Below are 21,390 nucleotides of genomic sequence, written 5' to 3'. Positions count from 1 at the left end.
TTAGAACAAAAAGACTTCGCATTGATAAGTGGGACTCGAATATAAACCCTGGTTATGCATGTTCATCCCAATCCAAATCGGTCACTTATCTGCTAGCCTGATTTCATCACTCACAAGAAAGATGTTGGACTGCAATCTGATTCCACAAATTACAACCTCGTCTAACCTCAGGGAAGGTCCTTATTTAGACTGAACACCGGCGGCTCTTGTCCGGGCTGACGTGAGAAATACTATCTGCCTTGCCGCATGCGTCATACCCTCCTTCACTGTGGGCCAAGTCCATAGCTTTCTTCTGTTACGACTAATGATGCGTGTACCGCCTTATTTCCGTAATACGCCAGTCTGCTGATAACCTTCAGCGTTTTGATACGCTGTAACTCCAAGAAGGATAAATGAATGCGGGATTGGGGGCGCAATTGTTTGATAGAGCCGATCCTTACCTCTGGAAGGAGTAGATATGGTGCATAGTGGCCGACAATGGAGAGCTAGGTTGTAGGGAGGAAAATGTTGCAGGGAATTTTGTAAATAATCCCTGAAATAAGGCTTGAGCTAATCCGGTTATGGTGGGCATTCAACACTCTGACGACAACGCAGTTCATATGAATGACCGATAGCCTTCCACAGGCAAAAGGCGCAGGCACAGCTAGAACTAGGGTGCTTCCTTCTGAGGTGGAAGCTGTGAACCCCGATTGGGTCCGACCTGGTCACCGGTGGAAAGATTTCAAATCACCTGGGTCTGAGAATCTTGGGTCAATAATTAGGCTACCACATAATCCTGAGGTAAGACTTTTCCTAATTTTCTCAGACTTCTTTTCTCTGTGTTCTTGAACCCTCTTTCTTGTCACTACGCACCCATAATAACAGTATTACAGCATCTGTCACGACTCCCGCCGTCTTGGCAATGGCTGACGCGCAGACTTACAGCACACTTGAGGTAGACACTCGTCAAACGGAGAACGGACTTGAGTTGCATCATACTGAGAGCCAGTATCTTCAACGGACTTCGGACTTTCACCGGAAGCTGGACAATCATGACCACAGCCAAGCCAATTCCCCTCAACAAGACGAACATGACTCAACGGCCAAAGCTGGAAGGCGAACCACCATCTGTGGTCTTTCACGGCGAGTGTTCATCATAATACTTGTCGTGGGCCTGGTGATGCTGATAGGCGCCATCGCTGGTGGTGTTGCTGGAGGCTTGCTTAGCCGCCGAGATAACACCACGAAGGCTACCACACGCTGCATTCTCAGTACGTCAAGACTAGCAGCGGCGAATCGAACAATTGACGAAAACTTTCAAAAGACTGTCTTTTTTCAAGATGGTTCGGGCGCGCTAATGGCGCGGTATGTTTTGGCATCGTCAACAGGTTCAACGGAGTGGACGACCACAAACCTTACGTCCTACTTCAAGTCCACGGTTGGCGAAATTGATCTTCCCAACGGTGCTCCAATGGTAGCAATGTCTTGCGCGGATTGGAGTTGTGGCGACACCAGCCTTTTCTATCTTGGCACCGACGGAATTGTACACGACGTAAGGGATGATAGTGGGAAAGGTGGCGCAGCATGGTATTCTGATCGTGGCGGGATAGCGAAGGCCTCCCTCAGAGCTGACGAGGGCTCACAGCTTGCAGCAACATTGCTTCAGCGATTTCCCACCCAAAATGATCAACCGGTGCCTAACGGTACTATACTAGTCAATCGACTTGTTGCTTATAAAGGCCAAGACAAGAGCCTTTATGTCGCCAATGAGAGTGTTTCTTGGGCTCCAAGCGAGCTGGATCAAATACCGAATTTGACAACCAATTTAAGCCTGGCAATGATTACACAGTTTGGAGGTGTTATACTTGATGAGATTAGCTTGGTGGCTCAAGCCGTAGGTTCGAACACTGCCACGACTTCAGATTTCAGCATGGTTGAAGACAGATGGGAAGGTCAGGGATGGAACAGCCAAAGTAAAAGTACGCACATGCCACTGAAATTTGGGACGAGGGAATGCTAACATGTTCGTGTATTCCAGATGAAGCTATTCTAGACGACATTCTCAAGCCCCAAGGCTCATCATCAATGGCGACGCCTCAATTTGCTGTTACGATGCGAAACAACTGGCTGGACAGCATCTACTTGGCCCTCAACCCCGATGGAACTATAATTGGCCGAGTAGTAGGACAGAGAAATGAGACGATGGACCAAATCACGCTCGAAAAGTCCGGGGGAGAAGTGGCCAAGTTTTCGGCTATTGCAACAACAATGGAAGGACACCTCTATGGAATTGTCAACGATACCATACGGGAATACTCCTTTGATACTTCAGATGCGTCTATTCTACATTTTGATGGAGTCGTATATGAGTGTTTGACGAAAAAAATCTCCTAGTCATTCACTCTTAGCCACTGAGTTTACGTGTTCCAGTTTCGGGTGGGAGATCAGCGCTACTGCATAGGGGGTAGATATCTTTGGTTAGAAGTGAGAAATGATTTTGGCCGACCAGGCATATTTATAAGGTAGTTCGTAGACCCTGAAGTAAGCTCTCTACTGGGATCAAGTGTCAGGTGAATGTTTTCATGCATGAGTTTCCGTTCAGTACCGAGGATGAATTTTGCTGGAAGATTTGTCGTGTCTAGGGTCACTAACCGTTGTGTGGCAACTAATTGAGCTTATACTATTCCCGTTAGTATAAATGTCAGCAGAGCAGGCTTTTAGCCTGGTATGAAGCTCGATAATATGGTATTGAAATGCGTATGTACATGGAAGGAGGAAATTGCTGGGCGCAGCACACGATTCTTAAGTTGAGTGGAAGCAGTGAAAAGGTCATCCAACGGCCTGAACCACCTTACAAATCCACTTTTTCGGCCAGTAGATACATCAATCTCCAATCTATATCAAACCGCAAACACCGACTTCATCCGTCTCCAACATTCGCTCTTCACGGCAGTATGCTCATCAGTCGTCCTCAAGACCGCATCACGATTCTCCACAGCCCTGCGCAGCAAGTACGCCAAGCATTCACTCATGGTGCCCCAAGTAGAGCACTTGTAGACAGCAGGGCTCTTCACACCTTCGTTCTTCGCCTGCAGCAACGAGAAGCTGACTTGGTCCGACATGCCGTGGAGCTGGCCGAACGATATCGGAACGGTGGGCATACCGTATTTGACACGGTCTTGGTGCAGCTTCAAGGAGGCGAAGAGGCTCTCCTTGTTATGACTAGCCAGGAAAAGATCGACGGACGGGAAGACCTTTGATGTACCGAACTCGCCAATGCTACGCTTTACAGCCCCTTGAGAAATGTAGTTGTACGCGTGATCGGTATCTTTCTTTGTGTCGTGGATCATTGACCTGTTGTCAGAGAGGATGTAGGCCCCCCTAACCAGCTTGAGCCCAAGGGTGAATCCGTCCTTGACAGCTTCGGTTAGGTGATTCGTGATGTTATCGGGGGTGTGCTTGAGGTAGGCCTGGTAAGTGTTGTAGATGGACGCAACTCCATCAGTATTGAAGCGACGCATGAGTTCGAGTGTCACTCTATCGATGGTCTTCTGGAAGTGAGTTGATTCGGCGTCGACAATAATCTTGATACCGCGCTGCTTGCACATCGTCGCAATCTCGGTCAAGGCATCTTGCATTTGCTGTGGCGGCAGCTCGTTGTTTGCGAATGAGGTGGTCACGGCACGGCCGGCACCAGTTAGTCTGGAACCTGGTTAGCATTTCTGACTCAAGATTAGATAAAAAGTATCTTACTTGATGGCGAGATAATCACCCTCCTCAATCTGCGCAGCAGTCTCAAGGGTACCCTTCTTCCACGACTCAATATCCTCATCAAACCCATCCACCGACGCACCAACAAGCTTTCCATGCTCAACAGAAGACTGCGTCAAGTGATCAAACACAGTCTCTTTAGCATACGTGAGAATCACACCCCTGAACCCCAAGTCCTTGAGACTCTGCACACACGCCTTGGTCTCCTGCGGCGTCTCGCCGGTACAAAATTGGTCATAAAACGTCTTTCGCAAAATTTTGTGCAAGACGGGGTTGCGGTCGACGTCGAACAAGATCGTCCGCCCCGGCTTGGCGAGGAAAGATAAGGTTTTGAGTGCGGGGATGAGGAGGAAGCGGTTGGAGGAGATTGTGGTGACGAGGAGAGACCGCAAGAGCGTGCCCGTCGGCATGCCGGACAACGGGAACCCATCGACGGGCTTCCTCTTTGCCTTTGTTGGCGTCAGAGATGGCTTCAACGTCAAGGGAGTTGTGTCGTTTATCGCGGCGTGTGGTGAGTTGGCGGCGCCGAGGGACTGTCTTGGCTTTGTCGGCTTTCCGTAGGCGCGCTTATCCGATCTGACGGCTATCGTGGTACCCCACGGTCGCCTGGCGGCGAAGAGTCCCAAAGAGGACTTCATTTTTGGGCGTAGGGGCACGGTTGTCTCTCTGATTATGGTGTGATGGAGGAGTTGATGGTTGCAGGGTTACGAAGAGAGTACTTTGAGTTGTGAAGAGATATACCCATGGGCTTGGTATCTAAGTAGGAGGGAATGGCATAGGGGTTGCTCTAAATGCCCAACCTCTATTGCACCGGATCGTGCCGTTTCGGAGCTATGCCCATCCAGACACCACCGCAACTAGTCTAGTATACGTCCGATTCCCGGAACCAGATGCATGGTGAACCCAGTGTATGAGCGATCACGCTTCAGTCTTGGATCTCCATGACGAAGAGAGTGATTCGCTGACAATTGACAAACTCTATACCAGCCCGCAAGTTCGGGCGTCCTTGACACTCGACGGCCACAGCGGCATCAAAGCCAACAGGCTATCGGATACGTGGGTCGTTGGCTGCCGTGGGCCGCAGCGAGCGGGCGTAGATAAGCTACGGCTCGTCCGTGAGGGGAAGCGCACGTGGCGTAGGTTGCTATTACCCCATCCGGGCAGCACTCAGTACGAGGGACCGGAGACGACTCCGTATCGGACCCACTTACCGGGCACCCCTCCGATACGACCCCACCATCTTTTCAACATCACCCCGAGGGCTCTTATCAGGTCCCCCGCCTTCCCCTTTTATCATCGGGGCATCGTACTTGATCTGCCGGGATGGTATCTTATCTTCGCTCCGGGCTGAAGACGGACCGAAATAGTTGCGACCTGCAAGTTGTTTTGACGAAGATACTACCCACCATCTTCAGTATTGGAGCAATACTGCTGAAGCAGCTTCGTGATGGAACTGGCATTTGGTGTCAAGAGATTTGCCGGCAACATCTGTTCTCGAAATGGGGTAGAAAAGACGAGCGATACGACTGCCAAGAAGTTTGAGAAGGAGTAGCTCCATGCTCATTGCTCCCATTGATCAAGTCTCAACGCCGGCGTAAACCCGCGCCCCCAGTGACGTCGATCCCAACTCACCAACAGTCGCTAACTATCTGCGTAGCAACGCTCTGATACTAGCATCCTGAACGTTTCCCAGGATTTTGATAAGCATGACCTTGCCGGTACACCATTCGAGAATGGGGGGTTGACGCAGTCCAGGGGCGCGAAATCGCGTGAAAAGATAAAGTCGCATTCACTCGGACGAGGATTCAATAGCTTTAAACAGATGAAATGCCACACAGAATCTGGGATTTTTTTTAGGATACGTAGATCAAATGACTTTTGAGACACGAACACCCTACTTGGACCATTTCCCAAAATGACTGTAGATGAGAAAAAACTGGATGCCAGCGAAGCGGCTGTTCAGCCCACGTCTAGCAATGGCGAGGGCGAAAGCGAACCACAGAACCGGCAGTTGTCGAGGGCGCTCAAGGGTCGGCATATGCAGATGATTGCGATCGGTATGTCACCCATCACAGGAGTCATTCAGAATCTAATTGGGTTCCTTCCTTTTTAGGAGGCTCTATCGGTGCAGGTCTCTTCGTCGGAACAGGAGGGGCATTGAGGACGGGAGGTCCAGCTGCCCTGGTAAGTATCTTAACATCAATATTGCCAGTCGACTTGAAGAGAGGCTGAGTTGCCTGTAGCTCATAGGTTTCATCATCATTGGCTGCATGATGATGTGTACCGTCCAAGCTCTCGGAGAACTTGCAATCATCTACCCAGTCAACGGAGCTTTCTATGAATATGCCGTTCGCTTCATTGATCCCGCTTGGTCAGTTTCCTCTACCTAACTAGTTACAAAAGGAGATCTAAGACCATGTCTAACACTTCCCCAGGGGCTTTGCAATGGGATGGGAGTACTCCATCGGCTGGATGGTCACCCTACCCTTCGAAATCACAGCCGCCGGTATCACAATCGAGTTCTGGAAGAGCAGAGAAGAAGTAAACCCCGGCGTGTGGTGCGCCGTCTTCATGTCACTCTTGATCATTATCCAAGTCTTTGGAGTACGAGGATACGGCGAAGGCAAGACCCACTTAACTTCATAGAATCTGCAAATGCTGTCTCTCTAACTCTACCTCTAGTCGAATTCATCCTCGCCATCGTAAAGATCATAGCATGCATCGGCTTCATCATCCTTGGCATCATAATCAACGCCGGAGGCGTACCCACAGACCCGAGAGGCTACATTGGCGCGCAATACTGGCACGACCCAGGCGCCTTCAGGAACGGCTTCCAAGGATTCTGCTCCGTCTTCGTGACCGCCGGTGAGTTCACCTCCTTCTCTTGCTACATCGTCGTCCACATATCCACGTCAGAGTCTACAATGGTTCGAGAGCTCTGGTAACTGAACAAATAAATCTCAGCCTTCTCCTTTGGCGGTACTGAAATGGTTGGCCTCGCAGCCGCCGAGGCCAAGAACCCGCGCAAGACCCTCCCGAAAGCTACCCGCCAAGTCTTCTGGCGCATCGCCCTCTTCTACATCCTCAACATCTTCATCATGGGCCTCATCGTCCCGTCCGACAGCGACGTTCTCCTCGGCGCTAGCGGCGCAAACACAAAGGCGTCCCCCTTTGTCCTGGCCGTCCAGCTTGCCGGCATCCAAGTCCTCCCTCACATCATCAACGGCGGTACGTCTGGAATCCTCTCATTTCCCTTATCTTCCTACTCAACCACCGTTCCTACGATCCAATCTGTACCTCCGATTTGATATCTAACACCTCCCAAAACAGTAATCACCTGCGCCGTCATCTCCGTCGCAAACAGCTGCACCTACGGCTCAACCCGCGTCCTCCAGGCCCTCGCCCAATCCGGCCGCGCCCCCTCCGTCTTTGCCAAGATCGACAAGTCCGGCCGGCCCATCTACTGCGTCGCGCTCCAGGTCGCCTTCGGCTTCATCTCCTTCATCACCGTCGCGGCCGACAGCAAGACTGTCTTCAACTGGCTGCTCGCTGTCACGGGCCTCTCGGGCCAGTTCGCGTACGCGAGCATCATGATTGCGCACATCCGCTTCCGAAAGGCGTGGAAGGTGCAGGGGCGGAGTCCTGAGGATATCCCCTGGAGGTCTGCGCTGGGTGTGGTGGGGAGTTATGTTGGTGTGTTTTTGGTTTGTTGCTCGCTTGCTGCGACGTTTTACTCTTCGCTCTTTGTAAGTCTGCAGATTCCATTCCTTGTTTCAAGCCTTGTTGGCCATGTTACTAATATTTAAACAGCCCGTCGGTGGGAAGCCGAGCGCAGAATCCTTCTTCCAGGGATACTTGGCTGCTCCCATCACCATCTCTCTCTTCTTGTTTTGGAAGGTCTACACCAAAGATTGGGGTTTCGGCGTCGACTTGCACAGCGTTGATCTCGACATGGGAAGGCGGCCTGAGGAGGAGCTCGATGATGTCTACGAAGGGACTGAGAAGAAGAAGAGTGTTTGGAAGCGGGGCTTGTCGTTCATCTTTTAGGTCCAGTCAATGGCCTTCCATGATGACGTTCCACAGATTCCATGTTCTGAGTATGATCAAGACGCATACCGATGTTCAAACATTTGAAAGGTAGCACAGCAGTGAACACATGTATTTATGCTCTTTATTGATGGGCACAGACCTCAAATCTTGTTCTGTAAAGCTTCTAGGTGACCTCATGTGATTTCCTGCAAGGCAATGCCAGCGATATCTTTGACCAGCAAGACTGGAGCATATTTGGCTTTGCTTCTACAAGTCTTCCTGCTGCTCACAGCTTTGTCCCAGCTACAAAGTCCGAGAGTTGCTGTGGTGCTCGGACTGTTGCTGTGCCCAGCAAGTGCCATATGGCCAACCTCTTTCTGAACCATCATCTGGCTGTGAAGCTTCTCGATCCCTCACATCCTGGACACGTCCTGTAACAAATGTGGCTGCATCACTATACTTGGTCGCTAGGCTATTCCAATCCTTGGTCAAGATCCCTGGACTAATTGCAAAGGCAGGTCCGCCAGACAGCCATGAACTTCCCCAAAAGACGGCTCAAGCATCCACCTTAAAAGGTACAATCATGATCGTGAGTCACTTCATTTCTTGTGCTTGAGCAGGCAGTGACGGCCCCATTTCCGCTTAAACTGCTCAGGGACAAACGGAAGGTTGGGCACGTAGAGCGCTCTGGCCAAAACATGGGTATTCTCCGCGTCTAAGAAGGGGATACACTTGACAATCTCCCAGTTCTCTGCATCGGCGATGTAGTCGGGCTCGTTTGGAGGCAGGGGAGCGGTTCGTTCAGGGTATTGCGTATCCACCATGAAACCACAGAACCTCTGGTCAACGTATTTGCCCATGTCCTCTTGGTTTCTGTCGTTCATGCCATTCGTCGGCATCCAGGTACCGCTCCAGAAACCGAATCCAGTGCGGGCCTCGGAGAACTCACCTGGGAGCAAGCCCCTGAACTCTGAGCGAACAAACTTTGCGTGCATATCGCGAGGCAGGAAGTAGGATGACGGGAAGCGATACCATTCCTTGCCGAAGCAGACATTGTCGCCACGCACACCAAGGCCTTGTTGACCACTGACGCCGGCTCCGAGAGGCTTGTACAGACTCAACGGGGCAGAGTAGGCAGACCAAATGCCGTACACTCGGGACAGACTGATATCGAATGACAGAAGCAGGGTGATGGTGACCAAGGACAGTTTGAGCTTGGCAGGAATCTTGCCAATGAGGGTCTTTGGATCAGAATTGCCGAGCGCTGTAAGAACAATGTGCAACGACATGGCTGCATTCAAGGCAAGGAAGGGGTACGCAGGGTACATAAAACGCTCTTCCTTGTGAGGCTGAAGAGTGAAAATGCCGAGCCACAGGTAGAAAGGTGAGATGAAGACCAGGGCACGAAGGCCGGTCTGGAAGCCCTGGCCGGAAGGGGAAACGATCTTCTGCAGCAGGAACAGGGGCAAGCAGACGAGCGCAAGCGCGAACCAAATGTTGAAGTTGAGCGTCAGGTTGCGGAAGTAAAAAGTCCAAGGTTCTGTGCCGTATAGTTCAGGGCCGCCTGTCTCCGAGAAGATGTTGTACTTGACAATATTCCAAGCTGCGACCTCGATTTTCTTGTAGAAGAAGGTGTTGATAACGCCGTCGAAGAACTAGCTGGCATTAGACAATGATTGGTCACGAAGGAATCAGTACGACAACTTACAAGAACGATGAGGCCCGCAACGACACCCCTGACCACACGCATGATAGCTTCGATCAAGCGGTCGGTATCACTCAAGGCAGCGAAGAGAGCCTCCTCAACGAGGAATGGCGCGCAGAGTGCCGCGGCAAAGGGCCAGCCCACCACCGCACCGACAGCAAACCAAAAGATGCCTTGAGCGGTCTTGAGACCACCCCGCCAGTTCATGAAGGATGAAGCGCCCAGCATGGCCATGTACATGGCAAAGCTGGAAGGCAGATAGGCGGTGCTTGCGTGGAAATTTCCAGGGCTGAACACGGTGGCCAGGATGAAGAACAGGCCGATGCGTGCATTGAGGGTGAGGCTAATGACACGGAAGAGAAGGGTCTGGCACAAGGCGCAGCTGAAAGCGAGTACGTAGCGGATGAAGAAGAACTCTCCGACCTGTTCATGGTCAGCAATTGGACGCAAAGAGTATTCTGTAGTGCCGCAATGCACTTGCCTTGGTGGATTGTGGCATCAAGCGGCGGATGTTCCCAACAATGGCATGCAGACCAACGTATAGCCAGCTGCGGATCGCGTAGGTGGGGGAGTACTCCCACGTCTGCAGGCCATAGCCGTGGGACAGGTAATGAGTCGGTTCATAGTAGTTGAATGTTTCATCGCAGTCTTGGATCGGGGCGAAGAGGGCGGAGATGATGTTGGCAATCAGGAAGCAGTAGAATGCCGAGATGGGCTCGATAGCGAAAGCGCTGGGGGGCCTGTTGAGAGTTGCTATGAGTGGAGGGGCCTTGTCTAGATGGAAGAAGACGCAAAGAAAGTCTGAGAACCTACTTCTTTCGAGCATGTCCAGCTTCAGGATGGACAAACTCCCTTGCTCGAGGGGCTGCTTTGGGAGGCATCGCGGCTGCTTGTGGTGTCGAGCAGTGCGCAGATCAACACGGCTGTCTGGTCGATGGACTGAGGTGAAGCCACGAAGCTGCAGCCCTCAACATTTCGAAAAAGCTCGGGAGCTTGTGACGCCACAGCTTCCCCAATTGAGCAGGGGTGATGGAAGCAGTAAACGTCGAAGGAATTGACACTGTCCCAACAGCCGTTAATTACACGAGACTGTACAGTGTGACTAAGCAGGCTGAATACGGAGAATTCTCATTGGCCAAAGCTTTGTGGATTCGACGGAGCTATCGCCTGCAGCTGTCGCACAGACCAGGCGTGATGATGACGAAAAGAAACAAGCCGATGATTGTGGCTTGACACCAGGCCAGGAAAGTCCGGAGCTAGCGCCAGTGGTGATGAAAGAGTCTCGACTCTCGAGTCTCCTGTCCAAGGCACAGCTGCGTCTAGAATCGACACGTAGGTTAGGTATCTAGGGGATGTGTATTTCGTGCTGCTTTTGTCATATTACCCCTGCCAGATTCATTCGTCATTGGAGGGAGCTTTGGCCATATCATTCCATTTTCATATTATCGTCTATACATTTGAGCGCAGAGACATGCGTGTACCACCATGATGGCTCTCCCTTCTGCATTGCATGCACACGCTTTCTAGTGGCCCTGGTGTTTGCTGATAATTCCCGTTCTGCTTGGGGCACGGATTTTCTCCCGTCGTCTCATCTTCACACTGACCTGAGGGACGGTTGGGTTCTCGCGGTCAGATCTCCTTCCTGTGCCGCCGTTGAAGGCGGGAAATCCCAAAACACACGAAATAAAAGGAAACATTAAGCCTATTTGCATGTGAGTGGCAGCGTGATTCGCCAAACACCGTATTCCGTGTGTGACGCTGGGATGAGACGGAAACAAGAGCCAGAGAGCCCTGTCTTTGCCTGTCTGTCATTTAAAATCTGGAGCAAATCCCACTCCCTCGCCCATGTTCAGAGTGCAGATCTGCCGCTTCTCTGTCCGGGACCCTAGACTGGAATTTGGGGAATTTTGGGTATGTACCTACGCAGTGTTCAAGTTCAAAAATACCTAGTAGCCACACAGAAAATAAGAATGAAAAAAAAAAAAAAAAAAGAGGGACCAGCGACGGGAAGGAAAGAGGGAACCGACCAAAGGGAAGCACGAAGAAGGAAGCAGTGACGCACCGACGCACCGACCACCGCTTTCCTCAGCTGGTCCAGGCTCCATCTTCCCTCCACCCCCTCCGTCTCCTCTGCAATGGACACTTGCACACTGGACCAGCCACTCGAGTCCCCGCCGCCGCATCACTTCAACTTCTTGCGCATTCTGGCCAGCTTTCCCCAAAGTCAACCCAGCATCTGCATCTCCGAGAAACTTCTCACACGACACAAAAACCACCAGTCCACCGTCCCAGCTTTCTTCTCTCCTACGACATTGCTACAGTGTACCAATTTCGACTGCTGCATCGAATATTCCACATACATCTGTTCTGCCCTTGAGAGCTGCCGCAGCACTCAGAACACATCACGATGGCTCCCCCTCCGCCCGCCAACGTCCCTTTGACCCAGAGGCTTTTGCTTCTGGCCCAGACCCTGCAATGTATGCTGATTCCCGTCTTTTCGCCTGCATGTCTCTGTCGCTACAAAAACACTTGCTAACATTTCCATCAATAGTCGCTTGGTTTGCCGGGTATGTACAGACCATCCTGATATGACGCCCTGCTCCCTCCCTGCAACCCGACGACCCGAGATACGCAGGTGGAGATGCCAGATGGGCTTACAATCGACGAGATCAACAGCTATTCTACGAACGTTGACTGACAACTCATGCTGCAGACACTTGTCCCTAATTTTCGCCGTTATTCGTTATGGCTTCTCCTACATCTCCTTCAACTACTACAGCCGGATCGCCCGCTTCAGCTACAGACTCACTTTCCTGTCGGCTGCTCTGACCTACGGTATCGTCGTCTACAAGACTCTCCGCGCACGCAGTAAGGCTGGAGCCAAGGCTCCTCAGAGCCCTCTGGCCCTGATTGCCGACGAGAACGTTCAGTACCTTGGTAAGTTGTATCCTTGCGCTCTCTCTGCGGGGGAATCGCTTCTAACCCTGCGACCCTAGTCATGTCCCTGGTGTGGCTTCTGTCCCCCCAGTACCCCCTGGCCATGCTCCCTTACGCCATCTACTCGATCTTCCACGTCGCAACTTACACGCGCGCCAACGTGATCCCCACCATCACTCCTCCCAAGCCCATCACGCCTGCTGCTGGTGCTTCCCCTAGCGGCAAGGCCCAGTACGCGAACAACCCGATCGCCGACAAGATTGGTGCTTTCGTCAAGGAGTACTACGATGCCTCCATGTCTGTGGTGTCCTCGCTCGAGATTCTTCTCTGGGTTCGCCTTCTGCTCTCTGCCATCACCTTCCAGCGCCGCTCCTGGATCTTGATTGCCATCTACACCGCTTTCCTTCGTGCTCGCTTCACTCAGAGCACCCACGTCCAGAACTCGCTCGCTCTCCTCGAGTCCCGTGTCGACTCCGCTGTCGGCAACCAGGGCACGCCCCCTGCCGCCCGCCAGGCTTGGGAGACCGTCAAGGGAGGCGCCCGCCAGTTCTACGCCTACACTGACCCTAACCGCTACCTCAGCGGCACCGCCGTCCCCAAGAAGACTTCGTAAAGCGTTGGCGAAAACAAGCGAAACGATTCCAAGTCACGAGTACCTTCAAGGGTGCAGTAACAAAAGCTTTACTCGAGATGAGGCTGATTGTCTAGCGGCTCCGCCGTTGCGAAGAGCCGGGTTGCAAGCCAACCAAGATGATAGTGTTTCTCGGCAGGGGACGATCACTGAAAGAAGTTCATAACGAGAGTATACGGTCGCAAAGGAAAAGAAATGAGCGGGAGGGTTCATGGCCGGCCAAGGTTCACATGGTGTTTCGCCGGTAATTCAGGTTATTATAGTGTAGGCGTGTTTGGGGCCTGGTGGTTTACCGGGTTGCTCTCTGCATCGCACGATGATTTCAAGTTTCCCGTTTGCCCACTGGCTCCGGCCTTTGTTTGTTAGTTTTTGATTGAGCAGTAAATCCAAATTCGCATGACTACACAATTATTTCCATCTTTTCCTTGAGTCTTTGCGGTTTGCGGAATTTGTTACCTCAAAGTTGCCAACAGCACAAGTCAAGAGTTGAGCACATGCTGCCAAGAAGCCGGGGCGAACGACGGCACTAGCCACACCCGAAGTGGCGTAGCTCGGCAGCTCTTCCCCGGCTCACCCCACTACGAATGACGTCGCCCTCCCCTGCTCGGAGGCCGACGTCAAGGCTCACTTCCCGCACGCGACCAAGGCGCAGCTACGACACAGTAGACCGTCATGAGGGAGGAGCGCCTTGATTAGACTTCCCTGGTCGCCCATTTATACTACACGCACTGCAACAGTCCCTATTTCCTTGGCGCCCGTTCGTCCTAAACCTTGCTCCGCTCTCCTGGGTGCATCAATAGATTTGTCTCCATCATGGCCTCTTTACTTCGACAGATTGTTGCGGGACCTCGAGCACGGCACGCCGAGTCGGATTTAGACCTTTGCTATGTCACCAACAATATTATTGCAACGTATGAAAGTCCTCAGACACCAAACACTATCACAACGGGGAAAAGGCTAACTTTTTTTTTTTTACCCAGATCTGGTCCTTCAGGCACATATCCCCAAAGAGCTTACCGGAACCCGCTCGATCGGCTCGTTACCTTCCTCGACTCGAAGCACAAGGACCAGTGGGCGATATGGGAGTTCCGCGCAGAGGGAACGGGGTATCCCGACGAAGAGGTATACGGCCGTGTGCGACATTACCCGTGGCCTGATCACCACCCGCCCCCGTTCCGCCTGCTTCCCATGATCATGGCTAGCATGCGAAATTGGCTTCAGGGAGGCGATCTCGAGCCGGGCAATGTTGCTGTTAGTGCCTCTGACAAGGCTGCCGAGGGCAATGATAAGAGGGTTGTCGTCGTTCACTGCAAGGCTGGCAAGGGCAGGAGTGGAACAGTATCCTGCAGCTACCTTATCTCCGAGTGCGGCTGGAAGCCCGAAGAAGCTCTCACGAGGTTCACGGAGAGGAGAATGCGACCCAAGTTTGGAGCGGGTATCTCGATTCCTAGCCAGCTGCGAACGATCACATACGTCGACAGGTGGACTCGAGGTGGGAAGAAGTACGTTGACAGGGCCATTGAGATTATGGAAATCCATGTCTGGGGTCTGCGAAGTGGCGTCAAGTTTGACGTCGAAGGATTCGCCGAGGAGGGAAAGAAGATCAAGGTGTTTCACACATTCAAGAAGAGCGAGAGGATCGTCGTCCAGGGCGATACACCAAGCGGAGGCGGAGTCGGATCTATGGTATCCGATCTCGCCAGCGTCAGCGTCAAGCCTACGGAGAAAGCACCTGCCGCGGCGCCTTTGTCGGAACCTACCAACACGAACAATGCAAAGAAGAGCAGCTCTGACAAGGATGCTTCAGGGCCTGAAAAGGATGATACTACGCCTACCCGAAGCGAGTCAAAGAAGTTGCGCAATGCGGCGACGACGTCCTTGATTCACACACCCGAGTCGAGCGCGGCTCAGAAGAGAAGCGATACTGATGCTCCGCTGGCAGGGCAATCAAGCACACAAGCCCAAGCGAAGTCAAATGGCGGCGAAGACGGCGAGCCTGGCGGTATGGCTGTTATTCTCAAGCCAACGGAGCCCATCCATATTCCCAACAGCGACGTCAACATCTCAGTAGAGCGCCGTAACCGCACCTCGTCCTCCATGGGCCTCACAATGGTCACTGCTGTTGCCCACGTCTGGTTCAACGTCTTCTTTGAGGGCAACGGCCCGGAGCAAGATGGCAAGGCTGACGCCAGCGGCGTCTTTGAGATTAGCTGGGATGCCATGGACGGCATCAAGGGGTCTAGCCGCAAAGGTTCCCGCGCCTTCGACAAGATCGCCGTTGTTTGGCGTGTGGCAGACTCGCAGCGGGCCGAAGACGGTGGCGACGAAGTGATTGCGCCGACAGCCGGCGAGATCATCAATGAGCCCTCGTCTGGATCACCTGTTCCGCAGATGCAGGCCGCTGATTGGAAGGGTCATAACAAAGAGGACCCCGTCGCGGAGAAGCACCTTGGACTGAGGAATGAGAGCCCCGAGAGCGCGGACGTGAGCCGCGCGAGCAGTGTCAAGGACGATGCGGGCGTGTTGAGCGGCGGCAAGGATGGTAATGATACGGATTCTATGGAGGGTGTAAAGACGAGTGGGCCGTTTGGCGAAGAGCAGCTCGACGCTGAAGATGTCGATGTGAAGAAGGTGGAGAGGGAGGTTAGGGAGGGGAGTTTGAACAAGCAGGCGGACCCTGGGCCCGAGTTGCTTGATTCTCCTGACACCGCGAGCGGGACGACGGCGATTGGGAGCACGGAGGTGAAGAAGTGAGCATCATCAAGATTGTGGGTTGTGGCGCTTGTGTAGAGCGTTGTTGTTTCATGTATGCATATTCCTGGGCTGTTGATACCATGATGAGGGGAAGGATGGCTATAGACGATTAATTCCATTCACGAACTTCTTCACTGATGTGGCCATGTTCTTGCCAGTAAGGTTCAAATCGTGGTCTATACGGCTATGGTTTCTCATCTCTGGGTGGTCCTGCCGTGGATCCATGCTGATCGCCTTTCCAGGTTGAGGCTGCATCTAGGTCTACTAGAGTCCTTAGTGGGTAACACAATAGGATGCCGGCCAACGAAAATTGTTACATCGACGTTGCCATTCTGTTTGTATACAAGGAATATACAACAAAAAGATAACCAGGAAAAAAAAAACATGACAAGAATAACAAGAATAGTAAGGAAAGAGCTAGCACAACGGGAAACATTGATGTCATACACTTGCTTCCGCAGCAGTTTCCCTCAAGGACCAGGAACAATTTTGCATACACGACATACGCGAGGGCTCATCAGCCCGCATAGAATATCTGCCTCTCCAAGGCTCAATCGAGGTTCAACTAAAGGAAAAGGCAGACTGGAGGACCTGCCACGTCAAACAGGCTGCGAACCCGCGTCATCCCAAAATTGCACTTCTTCTCAAATATGCATGTTCGACCAATTATGCCGCGATGCAGACCTTCCTCGACTACAGCTGAGCCCCTCCATTTCCATCGGCGACTGCGTCTCTGAGCTGTCCATTTCCCTTTCATTTCCTTTACAAAAAGTTGAGAGCCTACCTGGATCAAGTCGAGCCACGTCCTACAGCTCTCTCTCCATCTTGTGAATCTCCAACCCTTTGGCGTTTCTTCGACTCTACAAAAGACCACACGTAACTAGAAAAGCACCATGGCCGAGGGCCTCGCAGTCCTCGGCGGCGTCGCCGCGTCGATGCAGTTGGCGGAGACCGCTGCCAAGAGCCTCATTGGCGCGGTCAAGCTCGTCAAGCAACTCCGCGAGATACCAAAGAAGACTGCGACTCATGTCGGCTCAAAGACGCCGAGAGATCTACCGAGAGGATCCTTCAAGTTTGCGCTAAACTAGCGACAAGTCCGTTTACCTTCTCCGGACAGGATTCGCTTTTTCACGAGCCGAGCCTGTCACATTCTGCAGAGAGGCTTGTCGACGCCTTGAATGAAGCACGTGATGTCCTTCGACCGCCTGTACGAGATTGCAACAAGGCGGAAAGCCGAGTCAAAAAGCTATGGCGGGAAGTCGTCATGGTTGTCCGAGAAGCTGATGTCACGGAGAAGCTGGGTAGTGTAAAAGAGATCAATGACGACTTTCTCCGGGAGCTCCACATTACCAACATGAACATGGGAGTAAAGACAATGTAAGTCATCTTCTATTTAGCAACGCTAATCTTTCGGTACTGAAACTCACAACAAACAGGACGAAGTTGATGGAGACATCATCGATAGTCGAAGTTCAGCGCAGCGAATCGTCTCGCCATTATGAATCGATTCATACATCAACTGGACATCTCCATTCTGATTTGGCTGTCGGATTTGAGGGAGTCGATCAGAGCTTGCGAAATATCTTGAGTCAAAGCGGTAGAACGACCGGAATGATCAATGCTGGATTACCAGACCTCAGAGACGATGTCAGGGTCAGTCGTGGTATGCTGCAAGAGCTGTTTCGCCAACAAAACCAGCACATTGCAGAGGAAAGGAAGGCGCTGCGCAACAAAATGCTGAGTATTTTGACACGCCCTGATTCCTTCAACAACCAGTCCTCGGTCTTTCGATGGGAGATTTCTCCACAAAGGCAGGAAGAGCTAGCATCCAACACGCGAGCTGCCCTATTTCGAAACCCCGAGAATCTGCAGGATGGGTTCGATCATTCAGTTCGTGGCTTGAGCACATTCAAATATTGTCACTGTCGAACTAGGACAAAAGTTAGGGACATGCGAATGGGACCTCTGAAGCTGCAAACGACGCAAAAGTCTGATCATCGGCCGGGATGTCAGCATAGCCAGTTGGGATCCACGAGCTGGTCCTATACTGTTTGCGCCATATTATATTCTTTCCTCCATAAAACGATGGAATTGGCCATAGGTGCGGCGACAGGACCTGGTGGCTTTTTCTTAGCGCCGCCCCTGAGGTTTCGAAATATTGTTCGAAGGTCCGAATCCGAAATCTTTCGATCTTTCGATCTATTTCCAACTATTTGTACAAAGATGACCTCATTTTGTGTTTTCCTTCAGTGTACCTAATCTTCGCGTCGCCGGCTCTTGTGGTACATGAAAAATGCCGATGGACTTTCTGACGACATTTCTTTGGTCTCTGTCTGGAATCCGTCCACACAAGAACACCTCACAAAAGAGTGCTTCGATCATATTACACGTTGTATACGAGAAAGTGTTGTCAAAGGAAAATTCCATGGGCTAGATACCGATGAGTATGGCTCAACGTTATCATTCGTAAGCCTACGACCCCCTTCTACCTTCAACACCTTCGGATGCGTAATAGTTTGAGATATCTTAGGAACTCATGCATATACTTCTCATACTGGGAGATTCATGGAAAAGGTTCAGGCATGAACTCGAGCATATGTTTGATGCTATACCTAGTACATGCGGGCACCGACGTTCAAGCAACAGCCAAGAATTTATAAAAGTTTCGAAAATACAAGCCATTGTCAGGGAATCCTTACTCGCCGTAAGTCAAGTTGCCACAGCCCTTTCATTTCAATGATTTTTGCATCTTAACTTGAATTTTATAGAGTGCCGCAGCCAAACGAATCACATTGCACAGCAATTGATTATTTGTGGGAATCCGGTTTTGCGACGCCAGATCCTTTTTTCGGACCCGAGTTTCCATTGCACACGCTTCTTGATGCGAGAAACATCATACAGGAGATAAAACTCAATAACAACGCTAACAATCGGCCCTACACTATCCAACTCAAGATAAGAACTTTAGTTCGCCAACCCGGGCTCGCTGAAGGTTAGCCGACTGAAAAGCGTTTGTATGACCCTCTTATCTGACAAACAGTATTTCCAGCGTTAGGATATGATGATCTGGCAATTGCCGTCATCAGACGATCGTTGGGAGATGGTGTACGCCTAGGAACCCCTTCGAGAGTCGCGTCAGAACAGAATATGACGCACGTTGACGATTTAAGCCTGTTGTAACTAGCGTTAGGATGGCCAGAGGGCATAAAGCATCTCACACATCATGGCCATACCGCTGCAAGAGCTATCAAGCTGGCCATATCACTAGATGATGCTGCATCATTTCGACTTCTCCTTGAAACCGAAGAGGCAATGTTCGCCCAACATACAGATCCCTCCCCGCCTGCTGTTGACGGCGTTAATGGCCTCTGGATTTTCAGGTTGATCCTGGAGGAGATCGGTTGGGACGTCTTGGGCTTATTCAAGATTGCAACATATGCTCTGAGAAGTCGAAGGCAGAGGTTTTTGCAATTGGCTGCCGTCGTACTCAGGGAAGATGAACTAGAGTGTGCTAGGTCAGGGCATCCTGGTCTTCTTGACCGCAGCGCTGATTGGATATGCGCCCAATTGGAGAGAAAAACTGTCATCCCGCCCGCTTTAGACTGTTGCCACGGCTCGCCTTATCATATAAGATTTATCAAAAATCAAGCTCTGGAGGAGAGGGTGGTCCATGCTCTCGATATATCCCAGTGCCTGTACGCGGCGGGGTTCGTCGATGTCGATGTACCTGACAGATCAGGGCACACGCCGCTCTTTCAGAACATCAAAGATTACAATAAGAAGAATCAGAACGACGGTCAATGGCTTATTTGTATGGATTTAGCGACATGGTTCATCACCCGCGGAGCCGAGGCCGTTAACAAGAATCCCGAAGGATGGCCTAATATCGTGTACTACTTGGCACTTGCTCTCCCCGAGCGCCGTTTTGGCACTGTAGGCAGCGTGAATGAGGACTTGAGAGCTCTGTCGTCTGATGCGAAACTTCACATATCTACCGATGGCTGCGACTGTTTTTGTTCGACTGCTGGCTGTCTTCCGAGTCGCTTAATCTTTAGAGGCCAACGGGTTAGCGATCCTTCTGTTGCCGGTCGACTCAATCAATGGTTTAACACCTGGAAATGGATTCAACTAGCCAAGAAATGATCTGTAGAGAAGAGTGTAGAAGAGAGTTGTTTGATCGCCTCGGAATGTCTCATACTTGCTGTTCGGGTCGCGATGGCACGTCAAGTCGTCGAACCAGGTTAGATGACGAGATATCGCAAATGCAAGATGAGGATGCTATGTTGGCTAGCCAGCTTGATAGTCTGATGGAGAAATACGATCTTGCGAGGGAAACTGCCGCAGGTCCCGTTCTGGAATTTCAAGGTACATGGTGGAGGGCGACGGACCAGTTTCTACCTCCCTTTCGGTGGAACTTTGGCTATAAAGACATTTCCGATTTTGATTCTATGGATTCGCGCAGCTTCACTCGAGAATCGGAGCAATTGATGGAAACCAAGAGAGCAGAACAAGAAGCAGAAGCTCTACATGCGCTTGGGTATGAGGGCTCCGAAGACTTCCAGGATGTCATTGATGACTTTTTCGCGAAGCAGACTTGGAGCTAGAAGTAACGAAGAGTCTGACACACGAGATCGTCTTGTGGTAGATAGGAGGTAGTTCTGACGAGAAACCGCGTAGATATGCAAAGTTACAGAGCGTTGACAAGGAACACGGAATTCATGCAAGATTGGCTGTCTGCAGAGTTTGGTAGCAATATGGCCCCCATTAGAAATAAGTTCTATGTCTGGACGTGTTCCTAATGGTTAGCTTAATAGATCATTGTGCGACGCAAGCGTTCGAGGTAGCAACTCGCTGCCAATGCTAGTAAGGATATTATTAATCTTTGTTCTCCTTAAATTCGAAGACTTCTTTAGTTCTTCCGCACGCCTTTCTTATTGACGTACGAATAGAACTGCATAGAAGACCGAGGTAGTAGCCTATCGACGAGAGCGTTAGTAAACACTTATAAAAATTGAGATATTACGTCTTAAGTGAGTCTAGACTCGGATACCTAGTATCGATTCTCTGACACCAAATCCACAAACATTATAGGCCTTGCAACAAACCTCCAATGGCCTACGAAACTACTTATATGACGACAAAGAGACTATGGCATGGCAATTACAACCGGTCAACGCTAGTAAAGGCCGGTATCTCATTCGATCAAAGGCAACCGACGTGAGACTCCAACTACCAGCCTGCTGAGACACGGCAGAAACCGCAAATGATTACACGGCTGTCTGTATGAGTATAAATGAGCTCATAGAAGTTATAGATGTGGAATATAACCGACTGGGACGATGGCATGTTTGACCTCTTCAACGCTACGAATGGTTCCGGCTACCTTACATTGTTCACCGCGCCATGCGGGCAGCGGCGTGTCCATATGGGACAACGTTGCAGGATCTGACGGTAGCGACTAGGTTAATGTATTTAGTCAGCGTTGAATCATTCGTGGTGATCAAGCGGTGGATAATCAGGCATACTCGACAGTCTTCAGCGCAAGGGCTTCTGAGCCACCACACTCTACACATGATGACCCGAA

The 21,390-nt window shown here is 51.3% G+C and overlaps 8 protein-coding genes across 8 annotated transcripts; 6 read left to right on the top strand and 2 right to left on the bottom strand.

Annotated features, from left to right (window-relative positions):
• The first annotated feature begins 816 nt into the window (after window positions 1–816).
• On the top strand, window positions 817–2,584 carry BDZ83DRAFT_277601 (uncharacterized protein). The gene is made up of 2 exons (XM_060502110.1): window positions 817–1,958; window positions 2,018–2,584. The coding sequence occupies exons 1-2, from the start codon at window positions 902–904 to the stop codon at window positions 2,371–2,373; spliced, it is 1,413 nt and encodes a 470-aa protein (XP_060365896.1). The 5' UTR covers window positions 817–901; the 3' UTR covers window positions 2,374–2,584.
• Window positions 2,585–2,711: 127 nt separating this feature from the next.
• On the bottom strand, window positions 2,712–4,838 carry BDZ83DRAFT_697450 (proline dehydrogenase). Its single transcript, XM_060511383.1, has 2 exons — window positions 3,733–4,838; window positions 2,712–3,681 (listed from the first exon to the last, which is right to left on the bottom strand). The coding sequence occupies exons 1-2, from the start codon at window positions 4,386–4,388 to the stop codon at window positions 2,880–2,882; spliced, it is 1,458 nt and encodes a 485-aa protein (XP_060365895.1). The 5' UTR covers window positions 4,389–4,838; the 3' UTR covers window positions 2,712–2,879.
• An 827-nt stretch (window positions 4,839–5,665) lies between these two features.
• BDZ83DRAFT_775718 (amino acid permease/ SLC12A domain-containing protein) lies at window positions 5,666–7,885 on the top strand (the record flags this gene model as incomplete). Its single annotated transcript, XM_060515452.1, has 8 exons — window positions 5,666–5,807; window positions 5,864–5,934; window positions 5,994–6,121; window positions 6,186–6,373; window positions 6,433–6,615; window positions 6,715–6,978; window positions 7,081–7,496; window positions 7,561–7,885. The coding sequence occupies 8 exons, from the start codon at window positions 5,666–5,668 to the stop codon at window positions 7,795–7,797; spliced, it is 1,629 nt and encodes a 542-aa protein (XP_060365894.1). The 3' UTR covers window positions 7,798–7,885.
• Window positions 7,886–8,378: 493 nt separating this feature from the next.
• BDZ83DRAFT_575507 (Alg9-like mannosyltransferase) lies at window positions 8,379–10,365 on the bottom strand (the record flags this gene model as incomplete). Its single annotated transcript, XM_060504822.1, has 4 exons — window positions 8,379–9,434; window positions 9,488–9,900; window positions 9,962–10,224; window positions 10,298–10,365. The coding sequence occupies 4 exons, from the start codon at window positions 10,363–10,365 to the stop codon at window positions 8,379–8,381; spliced, it is 1,800 nt and encodes a 599-aa protein (XP_060365893.1).
• Window positions 10,366–11,779: 1,414 nt separating this feature from the next.
• Window positions 11,780–13,057, top strand: BDZ83DRAFT_277488 (endoplasmic reticulum protein). The gene is made up of 4 exons (XM_060502109.1): window positions 11,780–11,961; window positions 12,036–12,051; window positions 12,198–12,421; window positions 12,481–13,057. The coding sequence occupies exons 1-4, from the start codon at window positions 11,892–11,894 to the stop codon at window positions 13,032–13,034; spliced, it is 864 nt and encodes a 287-aa protein (XP_060365892.1). The 5' UTR covers window positions 11,780–11,891; the 3' UTR covers window positions 13,035–13,057.
• An 808-nt stretch (window positions 13,058–13,865) lies between these two features.
• BDZ83DRAFT_751286 (dual specificity phosphatase) lies at window positions 13,866–15,806 on the top strand (the record flags this gene model as incomplete). The annotated part of the gene is made up of 2 exons (XM_060514032.1): window positions 13,866–13,963; window positions 14,033–15,806. 2 exons carry the CDS (start codon window positions 13,866–13,868, stop codon window positions 15,804–15,806), a joined length of 1,872 nt encoding a protein of 623 aa, XP_060365891.1.
• A 1,176-nt stretch (window positions 15,807–16,982) lies between these two features.
• On the top strand, window positions 16,983–18,199 carry BDZ83DRAFT_277457 (uncharacterized protein). The gene is made up of 2 exons (XM_060502108.1): window positions 16,983–17,183; window positions 17,243–18,199. The coding sequence occupies exons 1-2, from the start codon at window positions 17,071–17,073 to the stop codon at window positions 18,063–18,065; spliced, it is 936 nt and encodes a 311-aa protein (XP_060365890.1). The 5' UTR covers window positions 16,983–17,070; the 3' UTR covers window positions 18,066–18,199.
• Window positions 18,200–18,924: 725 nt separating this feature from the next.
• On the top strand, window positions 18,925–20,139 carry BDZ83DRAFT_277453 (uncharacterized protein). The gene has a single exon (XM_060502107.1). The coding sequence runs from the start codon at window positions 19,119–19,121 to the stop codon at window positions 19,947–19,949; it is 831 nt and encodes a 276-aa protein (XP_060365889.1). The 5' UTR covers window positions 18,925–19,118; the 3' UTR covers window positions 19,950–20,139.
• The last annotated feature ends 1,251 nt before the right edge of the window (window positions 20,140–21,390 follow it).

The sequence above is a fragment of the Colletotrichum acutatum genome, assembly GCF_030867785.1.
Source record: "Colletotrichum acutatum strain CBS 112980 chromosome Unknown BDZ83scaffold_37, whole genome shotgun sequence".
NCBI lineage: Eukaryota > Fungi > Ascomycota > Sordariomycetes > Glomerellales > Glomerellaceae > Colletotrichum > Colletotrichum acutatum.
This window is presented reverse-complemented; position numbering and strand designations above follow the sequence as displayed.

What these genes read in the sequence shown, in the direction of transcription:
- BDZ83DRAFT_277601 (XM_060502110.1), top strand. Translation starts at nt 902, where the DNA reads ATGGCTGACGCGCAGACTTACAGCACACTTGAGGTAGACACTCGTCAA. An exon ending in ATGGAACAGCCAAAGTAAAA is followed by an intron (nt 1,959 to 2,017) that starts GTACGCACATGC and finishes CGTGTATTCCAG; the next exon opens with ATGAAGCTATTCTAGACGAC.
- BDZ83DRAFT_697450 (XM_060511383.1), bottom strand. Translation starts at nt 4,388, where the DNA reads ATGAAGTCCTCTTTGGGACTCTTCGCCGCCAGGCGACCGTGGGGTACC. An exon ending in GGTGATTATCTCGCCATCAA is followed by an intron (nt 3,682 to 3,732) that starts GTAAGATACTTT and finishes ACCAGGTTCCAG; the next exon opens with ACTAACTGGTGCCGGCCGTG.
- BDZ83DRAFT_277488 (XM_060502109.1), top strand. Translation starts at nt 11,892, where the DNA reads ATGGCTCCCCCTCCGCCCGCCAACGTCCCTTTGACCCAGAGGCTTTTG. An exon ending in CGAGAACGTTCAGTACCTTG is followed by an intron (nt 12,422 to 12,480) that starts GTAAGTTGTATC and finishes CTGCGACCCTAG; the next exon opens with TCATGTCCCTGGTGTGGCTT.
- BDZ83DRAFT_277457 (XM_060502108.1), top strand. Translation starts at nt 17,071, where the DNA reads ATGGTTGTCCGAGAAGCTGATGTCACGGAGAAGCTGGGTAGTGTAAAA. An exon ending in AACATGGGAGTAAAGACAAT is followed by an intron (nt 17,184 to 17,242) that starts GTAAGTCATCTT and finishes CACAACAAACAG; the next exon opens with GACGAAGTTGATGGAGACAT.
- BDZ83DRAFT_277453 (XM_060502107.1), top strand. Translation starts at nt 19,119, where the DNA reads ATGTTCGCCCAACATACAGATCCCTCCCCGCCTGCTGTTGACGGCGTT.